Consider the following 17,160-nt stretch of genomic DNA (forward strand, 5'->3'; position numbering starts at 1 on the left):
ATAACTATGTTCTTTTTATGGGCCTCTCTACAGTGCAGGCAATTTCAATAAGTCGTGAAGGAGGGAGATCAGGATGTCAGATTAAGAAATTATGTGAAACTATAGAGATAGAACCATGACATTTTTAGGAGGTATGTGCAAGGTCATCTAACTGCAGAAATGCGTTCCTGGAACAATAGAAAAAAGTTAGTTGGAATTGTGAAGAGAACAGGGATTTGGACTGAGGAACCGGGATGGAGTTACAGTGGAACCTCCAAAATGGGTGTTTAACAATATAGAGAAAAGCATACGTGAGCCCGTGGATTGCAGAGGAGGGCGTTTGTGGACTGTGAAAGTGTAAGGTGGCGATTTTCAAATAAGGAAGACCCATGCTTTTCGACTGGGGACCTACTAAGGAGGGGCTCTCAATTGCAGAGGATTATCCGGAATGAGACCAGCAAGAATGCACCTACTTGAGATGGTCCAGCATCATACAGCTGGCTAGCAAGGTGGCTGTGGGGTTGGCAATATTCTTGCCGGCAATACTCTTCCCAGTGTTCCTAGTCGCCTGGAGAAAAACAAAAACAAAAAAACGCACACAACACAATTGAATCCATGAACTCTCATGTAAGCACTCCCTCCATCCACCACGCTCTATCCATCCCCCTTGCTCTCGTCTCCCCAGACCCACCCCCCATAAAGTGTGGAATGTGCATTTATAAATAAGCATCCAGGATCCAAAATCCTGTACTGTGCGACTGTAATCTAATTTCACACCTCCCACACCTTCCAGAAAATAATTCAGTAGCAAAATCTCACCGTTTCGAAGACAGCATAAACACTGCCATAGTTGGCTCCGGGAACTAGTCCCGGCCCCCCGACTAATCCAGCACAGACGTTGTTCACAATGTTTCCATATAGGTTTGGCATTACCATGACATCAAACTGCTGGGGACGCGACACGAGCTGTAGGGAAAGAAAAAGGAGAAGAGTGCATTAGCATGGAAAAAGCAGAAAGGAGAGAGGCATAAATCAATGAGAGCAAAGGGGAAAAGGCAATGCAAGAGATGGCACTGGCCACATGGCATGACCAGCATCTCTACATAACTGTATGAGGTTCCTGACAAAAGCCATCCTCACCATACATGGCCAAACAGGATATACAGGCCTAATGGTGAAAGAGAAAAACAATCCAAGTAGAATTTTGCAGAAAAAAATTGGAGATCCTTTGATATACAGGAGATGAGGAATAAACTTCCATCCTTCCTGCGGCCAGGCATGCTGGGATAACTGTCAGTATTCACCATGCAGCTGTTGTGATTTTGCACTTTGTCCTCTGGCTGCTGTGGTTCGGGCCATCAAGAGAGCTTACAATGAAAATGGACAGCCATAATGGGCATACTAACTGTTTGCATGCTCAGAATGAGAGTGGAAAGATGGAGAATGGAAGGGATGGGGTCACATGACGTCGAGGTGGAAGAGCACCCAACAATGGCCCCCAAATTTTACCTGCATGGTGGTGTTGTCCACGATCATGCTTTCGAAGATGATGTCTGGATAGCCAGATGCAACTTCCTTGCAGCATTCAATAAACAGTCCATCGCCCAGCTTCCTGTAAGGAGAAAAGGGTGTAACCATAGGTCTCAAGATGCTTCAAATCAGTATTAGCTCTCTCCATCCCCCCAATGGCCATCCCACACACAGCACAAAATCCCTTGTCATGTCTACTCTACTCGCTTCTAGAGGGGGCACCAGTCTCCTAACAGATTTATGGGCACACTCAGCTTAGATTCCTCTTCCCCCTTTTTGCCGTCCGCACATTTTACTCATTAAGTTTCATGATCACCTATCGGCATCTATTTTGATAATCCCAAGTGGGTAGAGGTGAGAAGGGGGTTATGTTTTCTTTACTCATTTTCCTCAACCCAGATGACAGCTGTTCAATACTCTTATCAACCAGCCCGTGCTGCCTACTGATTTTTTTTGCCACAGCAACCTTAATGCATATACAATCGCATCACAGATTCAGCAGCGCACACACATTTTCCTTTTTTCATTTGCCACTATTCCCCCACCTCAATGACTACTCCACACCCCTTCAACCATTGCACAGTACCACTACCCCTCTCTACCGACTAACGTTTTTGGTCTCAGCATTGTATAACTTTTACATCCTGTTCTGAACTTTGGCTATACTCTCTATATGTAATTTCGCATTTTGTTCACAGGTGGCCAAGCTCACCCAATGTCTTTCTTGCTCCTAAAATGAAAGAGTGGACATTTTATGACAAAAGCATTATGTGCTCTGACCAGTAGAGCGGCTGGAATCTGAAAGCCTCTTAGAAATGAATTCTTTCAGGCATGTACCCGGACAGCCCGTATTCAAGGAAAAACCCATACAAGTATGTACCAAAAATTCACAGGACATACTGGCTAGCTCAACATGGACAAGGAGATCAGATGGAGCCCTGCTGCGAGGTCACCCTTCCATAGCAGCAATCTTTTGAACAATGTCTCTTAAATAATTACAATATTACATTAATGACCAGTAAGTTGCATAAGTGAACACTTCACAAGCAAACATTCATAAATGTAGGTCTCTAAAGATGAACACATCTCCCACACAGAATGCCCTCAAACAAGCCTCATATATGTATTACATTACAAGGTAAAAATCCAGTACTACCTCAAAAATGTGAAAATATTGTCACCAAAAAGTTTCAGATTGGTCACAAACCCTTATAAAGGGGGCATCACCAACCAGTGCAAAGGTTCCCGATGACACGCACTGCTTAAGGATCAAACAATGCAAATGGTATATACACTACACATAATATAAACTCAAGGTTGGCTCATAACACATTTGCATAATCTTGGTACACCTATACAGGTCTATGTAACAGAGCCCTACAGTTCTAAACAGGGATTCCAAATATTGTGAAATGAGGCACTTGCATTACAGATTTTAAAGACAGTCATCCAAACGTGTGCCATCCTGCACATGTTCTCAATTCATAGCTTCACTCTAAACTTGTTTATCACTGCACTATTTTCCTGCTCCTGTTGCATACACTGACATTACGGTAATCAGTGGGCGGGCAGAAGAGTCTGGCATCTTTGTCACTGCCATATTATGACTGGATACCAGGGTGAGACGGCTGCAGTACAGTGGGTTGATTCATCTGTTAATCATATCGTCAGCGTCAGGACTGTCAGCCACAGGTGGCCAGAAGGTGAAAGGAGTATTATACTTGCGAAGTAATTAGTCAGATAATGCGGTCCCACATGCTTTTACAATTACACACAATAGTCAATGTGTAGCTATGGTTTCTTGTGCCATATTGGAATGCGAAAAGAAAAGGTTTTCAACTCCATCCAGAACTTGTAGATGTCCTGCCTATGTCTCATTGCAGGACCCAGCCAGATTGCTCCATGTCTCCCAGTCCAGTATATCCCAGGTCTTGCATCTGAGAACCACTTTGCTTGAAGGCAGACTGCGTGATTTGACCTCTCATTTATGGATTTCAAATCATGGTATCAGTCTAGTACAAAACTGGTTTGCTCAGACACCGAAGGCTACGTGACTGCTGTGTTTTGCAATTCATATGCAGCATCTTGAAAGATATAGTTTGCTTCATGGAAAGTTGATGCAAGGATGGACGTGCAGGTATTGTGCGGTTACTGCTTTCTAGGCAGGGGACTTGGCAAGCAGCTCACTTCTACCCCAGTTACAGAGGTTTCTAGATCCGTTTAGGAAGTCTTAAAGATATTGAAAAACCCAATTCATTTTTATAACTTTTTAATAACGGTTACTCATTGTTCTCTTCTTTCATCCCTTTCTTCTTCTTCTGTTTCAGTAACCAAATCAATCTATTTATTTGCGCCTTTTAAAAGGAGACTCCTGTTTCTTTGGCCAAATCTTTTTCTTCCGCCTGTGCCACAGCTTCTTTCTACCGATGCCAGCACTCCAGCTATGAAATACCACATTCCATTTGGCTGACCAGATTGCACTTCAAAAGGCCAGTGTAAGTCAAAACACGTCCCCTTCTGCCCAGTGAGTCTTCACAACTAAGGTTAAAAAAAGAACATATACAGGGCATTGAAAAACAGAGGGGCAAGCCAACCAACTTTGGCCAAGTCACAGTTCTACCCTCTGTTCATCCTGTACAATTGATATCAATATGCTCATTTTCATACTCAAATCATTAGTGCAATTAATTTGCATTAAACCTTTCAAGGCCATTGTGTTAATCCTATTCCTACTGCATTTCACAACGGAACTATGTTGCTTTATTCTTACTTTGCTACCAGAATTCACAGCAGTCAAGATAGAATTACCTCTAAGGAACTCCATCACTCCAGTTTTCCCACGTATTCATCATTCTGTGATAATTTGGGATATGTTTCACTTCCATCTGAAGCAGTTTCACTAACCAGTCATCCACAAAAGCTTATTTTTTCTGATGATCCGCTAACCGTTTATTTGATCAGGCCCATTTCCAACTATGTCGCACTTCCCTTTCCTGTGAAAATAGTTTGAAAAGAATGCAGCCATTTAGTTATCCTATTGATTACCAAATCACTCTTTTATGGAACTATACATCTGTATTCCTTAGAGGTCTGTCTACTAATTCTGCTGGATTCCAGCAGAGTTTGAGACTTTGGTACGGTCAGCCATTGAGTTTTAAATGAACATTCTATACTGTTGCATGGGTTTTGGGGGGGTTGGGGAGAGTGAGGGGTTGCGCCTCGCCTACGTCTCCTCCTTTCTGCACAAATCGCTTCCAGTTTGTTCAGGAGGCATCATCAGCCAGGTAATACTCCTGTCTCATGAAATGTGGTGTTCCACAGGACTCAAGCCCATCTAACAGCTACTGGAACCTCTGGGCAAACTAGTATCTCGGTTCAGCCTCTATGTTCATTAGTATGCCGAGGACACCCATATCTACTTTGGGGTGTTGTCCATGGATTAGACCCCCAACTCAGGGACAGTCAATGTCATTGAGGACTGGAGGTCTCTACCCTCTTTGAATAGGACGGCTTCCAAGATGGCTTTTTATTTTGGTTTCACCTGCTTCATCTTCCCCAGCACCTTTTTAAAAGAGGTTTGCCCCCACTCTTCACTCTGAATCGCACCAACACTGGTGGAATCGAGAGTAAAACCCAAAGATTTTGCAATCTAAACTTACAGTCAAATATTTCTTGTGTGTTACAATACTCTTTTTTTAGTTGCCTTTACTTTAAATCTTTTAGTCCTCCCTCAGACTTTTCTACCACCATCCAGACTTCCTTTCTATCTGGTCTGGGCTGTGGTAATGCCATGTTCGTGGGCCTTCAGGTCTTCCGTCTAGAGCAGCTGAAGACCCTTTTTGTTGCCGGCTGCAAGTTTCATCATTGGTGCAGGAAAGTTTAAACACATCATCCCTCTCGCTATTTACCTTAGATAACTGTTCAAGATCTGCCCATATTACTTACAAAGCAACAATACTGGGACAACCAGCAAATCCTCCAGACAAACTAAGCGCTTTCCATTGAATCTCTGCTTACAAGGAGCATTGACCTCTTCTGCGTATTTATTCCCTTTTTTAGGCATACTCCATTTTCAGCACAGACGTGATCAGCAGCAGCAGCTCCCCACGCCTGCAATGCCCCTCCATTTGCAATTTGTCTCCTTCCAATATTAGTTCAATTTAAGAAAGATCTTAAGTTACGTGTACTGAATTGCACCTGGCTTAACCATAATGCCCTTTATTATTGTTTTCCTGAATTTTTCATTTTATTTTTGCGATGGTACTTTTGAAACCTACAAGAGCAAATCATAAGAAATATTTTTTTTACAATCTGTATAATCATCATTTTGGTAATTGTTGTAGTGTTTCCTCTGCCTTCGGGCCAGGACTCCACTATAAACGAATGCAAAATTAAAAATAATTCAATATAAATGAAGGCTATAGGCCCATCGGAAAACAATAGTGCAATGTTATTCTATAGAGGTAAGGAAGAGGATGAGGGCAGTTTCACCGCAAAGAAGAATTCAATTGCGATCAGAGGACTCGGCAGGTAGCCCAGCACAAGAATTGCACTCACCAAAAACCCATTACGGGGGCTTGAAGAGACGAGTGATTACCTCCCAAGCAGGGGGAGGGCATGGTTTGGTTGTGGATGGGTTAGCTCCGATGGGAACCCTTCAGACAAGGAAGAATGTAACAAACCTTCACAGGTGAGTCAGAGGAGCCCCAACAGAAGGTCCAGATGAAGAAAATAACATGAAGATGTTCCAGTAAAGAGCCTGAAGAGCGGAGCTCTTGGCATAGCAGCTGGGATGGCTGCAGTTTGAATGCCCGGGAAACAAGGTCTACAGCAGAAGTCCCCAGAACTGGATGGCAAGCTGCGGTATGAGGGACACCCTTATTTGTGCATCCTCAGATGAATTGCCAACTGGGAGATGGGTGAAGGTTATTAATTGTAGCTAATTGATTCCTACCGTTAGCCTACGGGTGATCTTTTTCTTTTTTAAACTTAATAAAAATGTTTTATTTTTACCCTGTGAAGAAGTGCAGGCTCTGGAACTGCAACTTAGCTACAGTAATTGTGAAATCTGGCAACGTTGGCGCTTTGGCCTAAAGGTCACCGGGGGCACTTCCGAAGAAGTGCAGCAGGACACATCACTGGAGTTCTCCACAACAGGAGGACGGTTGTAGGGTCATGCTAAACAGATGAATCATCAAGTAAAGGGTTTGACAGAAGTGACAGCCAAGCCAGGATGTAGGAGGGTGCAATAGAGGGTTTCAGAAGTCAAGCAGCACTGGCAAGTCCAGAGAACTGAAGAGCCACAAAAAACACATCCTGAAGAAGGGATCCAGTTATCCCCAATGGAACAGAGAAAAGAAGGGCAGAATATTGTTCCTTTAGACCAGTAAAGAGAGACCGCTTCACAATCAGATTTTCAGGGTCCTAAAAGACGCTGGTTCAGAGCGTTTTCACAGTTGTCACCGGGCGAGTGGTCTCTCTTTGATGCTGCACGATGAAGCAGTTGCAAATGTTTGTGGTGTATAGTGTCAGCTTTTGGGTCAAACCAGAGAAATAGGATAACCTTAACCACCAATCATAAACACACATGCGCCAGTCAAACTCTGGTGGACAGCCAACCCCTGCTGGCTACCACACACAAACATCCGCACAGGCAAACTCAGGGACTGTAGATTCCAGAGAAATCCCAGTCAGCCACCCACACAATCACATCCAGTAACCCCTGCGCACATTTCTCTTGTAACTTCCCGATTAGAGCTCAGATCAGGAAAATGACACTGCATGGTCATGCACGATCTTCATCCAATGACACCCCAATGACACCCAAAGACACTCCATGGAAACAGTTGCCTAGTAATTAGATATGAAAAAACCAAAGCCTGCATTTTGGAACTTGCAGGTTGAAAAGGCTTCCCGTGTGCTAAAATCACTACAATTAACTCATAAGCTATTTTAAAGTACACTGCCATCAAACAGGACCAGTACTACTGTCTGGGTAAGGATACTAACCCAGGGAGACAAAGGACTGCATTGGTAGAAGCCCCACCTTTTGGATCCAGAAGGGTTGCTAAAGGGCCCGATACATATGAAGTGTGTCCCCAGTGACCTAGATGGGTTACACTTCAGAAAAAAGTAATTAATACATTAAAAGAGAATCGAAAAGATAAGAGTATCTAAATAAAATGATAAAAAGGGGACTTTCTTCCTTACATGGTAAATGCAAAGAAACTAGTCCAGGTAGACAGACTTTTCAAACATTACAATGAAGCTACAGATTTATCCAAACCCACTTAAAATTCCCTGCAGTTCTGGTCACCACCCAAAGTAACTATGCCAAATTGCCCATAATTTTCTGGAATGCAGCATGGGGCTCAAAGATTAACAGTTCAACAAAGGGCAGCACAGAAGCGGTTCTGGAGAGTGGAACCATTAAAGTACTTCTGTTTTTAAATTGGGTTTTGCATACAAAATCCACACTCACACTGAGCTTCATAAATTAGCCAAACAAGCAAAATCTTCACTAAGTGACACAGATCTGTGCACTAGGCACGGTATAGTGCCCAGTTCCCTTTTCCTCTCCCCCTCCTCCCTCTTCTCCCTCCGGCTCTTCCTTTGGCTCTTCTTCGGCCAACTCTCCTCTCTCCTTCTCTGCCTTTCCCCCGTTATCCCCAGACGAGGTTTCTAGGCAAGTCCGATCTATAAAAGTCTCAAACAGGTTCACCCGTGTTCCTCTAAAACCATCAAGGACCACATCAACACCCTGACTCCTGCTCTGGCTGACTTCTGCCACCACTCCTTCGCCACTGGAGTCTTCCTCTCCCCCCTGAAGCACTCCCTTGTGCACACTCTTCTTAAGAAACCCTCTGTAAACCCTTCCTGCCCGGCTAACTATTGCCCAATCTCCATCACTCCTTTCCTGGGCAAACTCCTGGAAAAGCTGGCCATCTCCCAGCTTAATCTTCACACTGAATCTCTTGGTTGGCTCCATGACCATCAGTCTGGCTTCAGAGCTGCCAGAAGCACGGAAACTGCTCTCCTGAACATCCATGAAGACCTGCTCTCCAACCTTGATCCCAACATCCCCTGTGCCCTCATCTTAATTGATCCCTCTTCTGCCTTTGACACGGTCAAACATGCCATCCTGCTCAACCGTCTCTGTGATAACCTGGGTATCACCGATCAGGCCCTGGCTTGGCTGATCTTCCTCTCCGATCGACCCTCCCAGGTCCAACTTGAGCCCTTCCTCTCCTCCATCTCTACCGGTGGTGTTCCCCAGGGGTCTAACTTCTCTCCCTGGCTGTTCAACCAATACCTGGCACTTCTTGCCCACTACATTGCCGCTCTCTGCCCCAACTTTCAGTGCTATGCGTGTGCCATGCAACTCATTTTCAGGCTCCCTTCCGCCACCTCTTCTCCTTCTCTCATCTCCGACTGTCTGCCATCCAGGAGTGGTCTGCCGCCAATGATCTCTGCCTTAATGCCAGTAAGACCGAGATTCTCCTAATCGGCACACCTGCTCCCTCCTCTCCTGTTATTCTCAGGCCGGCCTCTTGGCCCTGTTACTGCTCCCACCTGTGAGGCTAAAAACCTCTAAGTCATCTTCGACTCCACACTTTCCTTCTCTCCTCACATTTCAGACGTCTCTAAGAAGTCACACTACCAGCTGCACCTCCTCAGGAGGTATTCTTCCTTTCCTCTCCTTCCCCCAGACGCTCACCGTCTCCAGAGCTCTAGTTCTCTCTAGGCTGGACTACTGCAACAGCCTCTTTCTAAATCTTCCTTCCTCCACGCTCTGCAACTCATCCAAAACAGGACTGCGAGACTTGTCTTTGGCTTCAAGCCCAGGGACCGTATCTCTCCAGCACTGAAATCTTTTCACTGGCTCCCAGTGGCGGCGAGGATTAAGTTAAAAAAACTCTGCATAGTCCACAAGGACTTCTGGGGCCTGGGACCTCAATACCTTCAACTCACTCTTCCTAAATATCTTCCCTCTCGAGCTCTTCGCTCATCCACCTCCATCTCCCTCAGGGTCAGTCGCTTCTCCAAGCAGCGAGTTGGTGGTAGATCTCTTTCTTCTGCTTGGACCTCCCTCTGGAACAGCCTCCTTGCCTCTCTGAAACTTGAGGAGAACCATCTGTGGTTCCGGAAGCACCTCAAGACCTTCCTCTTTGTTTCTGCTTGCTCTCCTTCTCTCCCCTGCGATCTCCTGGGTGAATCTAAAACTGCACTGGTTACCTGGCTACCCTCTGATCTCGGGCCCAGGTCCCCTCCCCGCCAGTTGCACGCCTGCACTGCCCCCTGGCAACCCTTGCATATGGGGGCTGTTTCTGTATCCCTACAGCCCCTACTAGCACTTGACCCTGATGTCTGTTCTAACCCTTGCCACCAGCTGGCCGCACTTTTATTTATCGTCTTATTTATTTACTGTTATCCTATGTACTGCACTGCCCCTGCCCCATCCCCCTGCACGTTTTCCCCCTTCTCTTCCACCCTGCACTTGCGCGATATCAATGTCACCTGGCCTAGTAGGATCGCTGTCTGTCTTCCCTCTGTTTCCCCTCCCTTGCCTTGTCGCGCCTTCAAACACTTGTGTATAGGCGCAATATAAATGCCATAGCATATCATATAGATCTTTGTCAACATGACTTCCCGGAAGAAATCAGAATATGTATCAATGAAACTGACTAAAGTGTACCAAGTCGTCTGTAGGGTTACTTTATACAACAGGAGTGCCACTGTACTATCCGGTAACATTGTGGCAAAACCCATAATGAGTGTACTGCTTTGATGGCGCAGTAGCATTAGGTACAGAATGCAGCACTTTCCATGTCTTTTTATAGTCTGTTCTAATCTCTTTTTAATCAGTTTTAAGGCAGGGTCCCCATTTTTGGGGAGTCTCAGGCCTCTTTTTGGGCTGCCCCAACTTTTTGCTCAATAGTTGTAGATCTCGCAACAGAGGGTTATACAAAAATCTGTTTTGCAGATTTTCACATGGATGTCCTCAATGTTGATGCTCCTGACCGCACCTCTTCAATCAAATAGCTTGTCCACTATTAATTGAAAAAAGTTGCTAGTTTGCATGCAATTTTTCTGGTATTTTTGACTTCCTGTTTTTAAATAAAGTTCAAGATTGATGTAACATCCTGCAGAATAATTAAATTGTGCAGTTTGTATCCCCAGACACAGTTCTGGAAAAAGATCACACTATCAAAACCTAGCAAAGAAAATATATCCCCTCGCATTTAAAATGGGAAAAAGTGGAAAAAAATAAAAAGGCATTTGCAGAATTGATTAAAGAAATGTTTTTTTCGGCATCGTGATTCTTTTTCTTAGTATTAGAACCCAGATCCGTCACAGCCACTTAACTACATTTGACAAACTCCACAGGGTCTTGCAATTGTACTTCTGAACTTCTACCAGCAATTGTCACTGATCTGCAGGTGCTGTCTTTGGATCTGGCTGACTGAAATGTTCTGACTTGAGAACTTTTCATACCTATTTTACATTCTTTAGATACACATTGGAACTAGTGTTTGACTGGAGGAAGCTACCTTTAACACTTTATTCAAACCAATTGTGCCTGGGTGTGCTCTCTCATCTTACGATGTACAGCACTCTGGCACCACAGAAAAAAAAATCCAATGCATTTATCTGTAATTACTCCGAAATTCATTCAGCAGAGTATACATTGCCATATCTCGATTTGGTTACACCTACCAGCATTTTTCTTCATCAGTCTGATATGCACATTTGCTGAAAGAAAGCTCCCCTTTTACAGAAGAATAGTAATAATAAATCATTGAAATATTTTAATTACTTTGTTTGAAAAAAAGCTAACCTACCTAGTCATTGGTCCTAGTTAGACCACTGTGGCAGGGACATCTTTCATAAACATTTGCTCAAGGCACACTCCACTCTGATTCCCAAAATGATAGCATATGTCTGAAATCGCGCCCTGTAGATTAGGTCATGTATGTACATCCCACTGGCAGTCAAACCAGTTGACTGCTCTAACCACGAGAGCACAAAGAGGTTTGTGGCCGACTGCAGTTTTTAAAAACTACATTTATAGTTCTGAGCACAAATGTAACTAGGGACATTCAAGCAATCAACTACATAGAAAGTGCGTTTCTGGGAGGCTCACCCTCAACTCCTTTTCCTGTCTCACTTGATGGGGTGCTGCTGCTAACAACCGACTGCTGGGATCTGTCAGTTTTGAACTTCATTTTCAGCTGAAAACTCTAGAATACACTCTCTTCGCCATAATTCATTAGGTGAACTCTTTATTCTTCCTAAAAATAAATTGTAATTGACAATGGTTTAACACAGAGTTAAAGGTCGCTGTGCTTTCTTCAGAAGCCAAATCCCTGTAAGGCTGTAGTAGGTCCCTCCTACCTGATCCTTCCACTGTATGGCTCTGCTCTCTGCCTAACAGCTGCTTGTCTGCATAACTGCCTGGCATCCACGGATCATCTGGCAACCCTTCAATGAACGATAATCATCTACATAAGAGGCTAGAGACAGGAAAGACAGCAACAGAGCAATAAGTGAATGCATACACTTTGTCAGGTCTCAGCAACTTGTACATTAGGTTAGTGGAACAGGTAATGGGTAATTGGTGAGGGTCTACGATGGACCAGATATTGTTTTTCTCCACAAATGCATTGCAGAAGAGGACTATTTAGGCGATTAGATGGCTCAGTGTCACCAAAACATCCCCTATTAGAGGGTGTTCATTTATTAAACCAAGGCTTTTTGGGAATTGTAGCCTTGGGTCACATAAAATAGACACCCCCCATCTATTTCCAGTCATTTGTATAACTAAAGTCTAAGACACGTGCAATATCAATTAGCGGAAGCCAAGTGGCTACCCTATTCATCTTTCGACTACAGTGAAGGCTAAATATTACAAATGAGGGGCAACTGAAAGCTACAATCATCAGGCTTATTAAACTAGCCGTGGTTTGTGGTGCTCTAAACAGGTGTACTATATACAAGCTTTGTCACCTATTGGAGAAGACCCAGATGAAGGAGAAGTTGTGCACCCACCATGGCAAGGATTGTCAATGCTTAAAACAAAAAGGTAGGGCAGACATGCTGCAGCTCTGCAGTCAGCACGAGACATCTTGAAATATCACTACACCCAGTTTCTGCAACTCAGCCTGCATTTAGAGGTAGTGCAAATTGCCATTGGATAGGAATAGACCATGGGCAAGAAGAGGGTTGCTTTCAACTTAAGCCATGGACTCAGGAAACATAGGGTTAGAAACAGACACTGTCCTACCTAATCCGTACAAGCCAGGAAAGAAAGCGAGGTGTCCTGGGAAAAGATACAAATTCTTCTATACCTAATCTGAAGCGGTTTACTTGTGTGCAAAGGAGTTGTGGTACAAAGACGATAGGGGAAATGGACAGGAGGATGAAAACCATGACCAGAAATAAGACACGCTTCAACTGCCGGCATTCTGCATAGAAAGCGTGTGCAGAATGCCGGCCAGTACATATGTCTGGCCCCACTCCCCACCAATTACTTACTAAAGCAACAAGATAACTGATTTATTAGAAAACTCCCTTCTTGCAACCAGTATCCTACAAACAACAACTGTCTTCACTGCAGCACGCCCATACAGCAAGTGTCACTCTGAAGAAAGACGTGGCTGCTCAAAGGCCAGCCCCCAAGAATGCAACCTTCCAGAGAGAAAGCAAAGTGATATTTTTAAGGTGATTGATCTTTTTATATGCAAATGCTTTCTGCCACTGAGGGAGAACCAGGAACTCTTAGGAGGTCTAATGTTAACTGATCCTTTTCCCCTAGCCGGCCTGAAACACAAATGACTCGTGTAAAATAGTAATGTCTTTGCTATGGTTAGGAGGCCAATTGTATGTCATAAATGGGTTGATAGTTGTACAGGTTAGATATGTCCATGGTGGTTTTTTCTTTAGCAGCGATGCGAGTTCACGATTTTGTAAAGTAGTTTGCCATGGGTTTATTCAGACAGGGCTCAGTAACTAATATCTCAACACTGGGGTGACAGTTCTTTCTATTTTATTTCCACACAAAGACTTGACTGGACACAGAGATGCTAATGGGGTCTGCACTATCTGTTCTTTCTAGTGCCTGAAACAGTATCATGCAGTCATGGGTCACCAAGTGCCATTTCTCCATCGGTAAAAGGCTGCCCCCTCCAAGGCCTCAATCATAAACATACTGTACATCAGAGGTTTTCAAACTATGGGGAATGCCCGCTCGGCCGGCTCAGCAGCAAGGCTGGGCAGGGTGAAAATCCCACAGCATCAACAGACGGCAAGTGCTACTGCTCCCTAATGAAACCACATATGCCCGGTGTGATGGGGTTTCAGTGTCACGGAAGGAGCATATTTTAGAAAACGAACAAAGACAGGAAGCATGTCTTACTCAAAGTGGAAGATTATTTTAATCTGTATTTATCTCGTATTTACAGGGGGTGGGCATTCTTACCACCAAAGCAGGCCACTGTCACACTCCACCACCCCCTGCAATCCAACAGCCCCAAATTAATGTGGAGGTTCTAGATGGGAGCTTCTCAGCTGCTAGGATTTGCTATGGGGGAAGTGATCCGAGGCTGTGGCAGGGGGATGAAGGAACAAATGAAGGGTTGGGGGCAGTGGGAAGGAAGACAGGGAGAAAGTGGAGCGCACAGGATAGGAGGGGAAAAAGCGAGACAGGGACGGGATAGAAGAGTGACAGAAGTAGAGGAGAGAATGCACAAGAGGCGGAAGGAGAAGAGGAACACAGCAAACAGTGGGAGGAAAGAGGAGAGAGAACAGCAGCGATAGAAAGGAATGACAATCAACATGAGAGGAGGATAGGGCAGTGAAGGAAGCGAAACAGAAAAGATCAAAAGAGAGGTTGAGTGAAGAAGGAAGGCAACATAAGGAGTAGTTGTAACAATAACATGCAAAAAAAGAAACAAATGGTTAAGGCAGGCACTGGCAACCCGCTCTTCTGGGCAGGGAGTCACCTTCTCAAACCTAGGCAAAAATGATTTCCTCAGGATTGCCTCTGAACATCTATTTGCAACTGTGTTCAAATAATCGCAGCTTTCTCTCAGGATAGTATTCGGGTAGAGAATATACAGTCCAATAGAGCATTACTTTTCATGGCCAAGGGCTCCGACAATGTAAGACTCACAATAGGGTACAAGTAGACCAAAGACTCGGGATGGACAGGGTAAATGAACGAGGGGTAATTAGGTAATCAAAAGAGCAATTCCAGTTTAGGACCATATTCAATATCTCATTATCCCTTGGGCTCCACCTCCTCACAATCACATGGAAATCACTTATAGTCATGGAGTTTTAAGTTTACCCTGCACTTCTTTCTTCGTTTGGTTGATGCTTTTCTTGGCCGTCATCTTAGCTAAGATTCTGGATTTCTAGGTGGATCCTTCCACCTTCCAGGAACATGAGACCCTGCCTTGCTTCACAGAGTGCCATGCTTGGGTAAGGCTTTGTCAGATCGTGCAGAGACCAAGGGTGTTTGGTGTGAGACCCATTGTACTGGCCTCCCACTCTGCCAAATACCCAGCCAGCACTGGGTGGCCAGGTGCCCCTTACAGGGATACCTCTAGACCCTTTTCTCATCCTCCTGTTCTCTCTCTCCATGTTTCCCCTTTCTTGTCTCTTCTAGTCTCCTCTTTGATGCCTGCAACAAGAGGGCCCTCTTCCCCTCCCCTTTTATCTCCTCTTCCTTCCACACTGCTTACTCTCCCTTCTTAGGTCTTTCAACTTTCCACCTTCTCCTCTTACTATTCCCCCTGTCTCAGGTTGTTCCACTCTCTCAAATTTGTACCTCCACAAATTCTATTGCAAACTCTGAATCTTAAATGATCTTCAAAGCGGTTTCTGGTTGGTCTGCACTGTTTTTCTGACTGAAGCCTCAAGTGGGTTGTCAGACATCTTGGATCTCATGCTGATCCTGCATTGGTTACTGCTGGTCTCTCGGCAGCAGGCCACTTCATATCTTGCTCCCGTTCACAAGTGGTTTCCCTGTGAGCTTAAGGGTTAGGCCTGGGAGGTAAACTGTGATCCTCTGAGCACTGAACCATTGCTGGATATTGTCTTGATGCGGCAAGACCCTGTGTTCACTAATTCCCTTGTGGATGCTTTGGTCTGTGCTCGTGTCTCTTTAGCACGATGAACATGACAAACAAATCCTGATAATGAATGTCCAATTACAGATACTCTTTCTTTTAGGGACATTGCATTATCACACAACTTTAATGGTGATGGATTGCTTGGGAAACCTAGTGCTCAACATATTGTTTGACATTTAAGAATGTTGTGTCATAGGACAACAGGGGTAACTGAAATGATGGGATGGACCAATCCACAAAGGTTTTGGGGAATTCATAAAAAAGGGTAAATTCTTATGCTGGGGATCATTGGTTTTAGGGGACCTACTCATGGGAAAAGGGTTACTACAGGGCTATCCTTACTTCTCCCCAATAGATTGTACACCCCCTCCCCACTCCCCCCGTGGCCAACAGTTGGCTTACTTTAGCTCTTGCCTGTGATCCCATACCTTGGACCCAGTCCTTTATTCCGACGTGTCTGCCCTCCTTCCACAGAACCAGTTTCTCCATGCCTGGGGACCCTAGAGGTCTCATGATGTGATTCTTCAAGGGTGGTGAACGGCTGGTAGACCTTTCACAGAGTCCTTTGATTTATCATAGGAAGTGGATTCTTCAAGGGTAGCCATCAGCTGGTGGACCCAGGGGATCTTTCCTTTACCACTTCCAGGCCCTAGATCACAGAGCCAGTGGTGGCAACCAGCCCCCAAAGATCCATCCAGCAGGAAAATGGGAATTCACTGCATACTAAAGGAATTGACACATTAGTATTGTGACAATATACTTGATATCTCAGTAATAGGTCAACAAAATGTTGGTGCTGGTTACAAATAAGTAATACAAGTTCAGAAAGTATCTAGAAGAGTGTTACTCTGTATCCATGAAGAGTGGGTTGCGATAGTCAGCTAAGCCTGTGAGTTTAAGTTCCACCAGCGACTGGAGTTCATGGGAGTCGAGGAGGTGAAGCAATCACAAATTAGCATTGCTCCATTTTGGTGTGCAATGCAGTATTTTAATGGTACAGCAAAGTCTTGCCTCTGAAGACATACCACAGATTTTAATTAAACCAACATCATGAAAGGATCCGTCAAAATGGGGAATTCATCATCTCCATTGACTTCCATGGATCACCTTGCAAAAGCAGACAACTTCAACCTTCCTGAAGTGGAAGAGTAGGCATGAAAGCGGGGCCCGTTGGCACAATGTGAAGCCACTCTCCGCCGCCCCCAATCGCCCTCATGGCCAGATAGCATTAAATGGCTCTGTGAGTTAAACACTTCTCATAGAGACCTGCTCTATTCCTGCAGATCACAGGTTTAAAATGCAGCAGGTCAGACCCCACCTCATACCCTCTTTGTGTGGATACATTGTATACAATCGAACAGTGCGATTAGCACTGGTCAATTACGCAGCCTAACCCTCAAAGTGGACAATTAAGAAGTATAGTCAGAAAAGGCCAAATTCCTCAAACCAAAGTGACTGCAACAGGTGTTAAAAATTCATAAGAGTCAAAAGGTGGAAATGTGTTAAATTGGCAAAG

The 17,160-nt window shown here is 44.6% G+C and overlaps 1 protein-coding gene across 1 annotated transcript in view; it reads right to left on the minus strand.

Moving 5' to 3' along the window:
* IDH3G (isocitrate dehydrogenase (NAD(+)) 3 non-catalytic subunit gamma) overlaps positions 1-17,160 on the minus strand; it is a 122,961-nt gene that overhangs the window by 67,771 nt on the left and 38,030 nt on the right. The window contains exons 6-8 of the mRNA XM_069645383.1: positions 1,489-1,591; positions 799-945; positions 453-547 (exon numbers count right to left, since the gene is read on the minus strand). Coding sequence (XP_069501484.1) covers positions 453-547; positions 799-945; positions 1,489-1,591 — 345 coding nt within the window. The remainder of the gene's footprint in view (positions 1-452; positions 548-798; positions 946-1,488; positions 1,592-17,160) is intronic.

This window comes from Ambystoma mexicanum, chromosome 2p, assembly GCF_040938575.1.
Source record: "Ambystoma mexicanum isolate Mex_15411 chromosome 2p, UKY_AmexF1_1, whole genome shotgun sequence".
NCBI lineage: Eukaryota > Metazoa > Chordata > Amphibia > Caudata > Ambystomatidae > Ambystoma > Ambystoma mexicanum.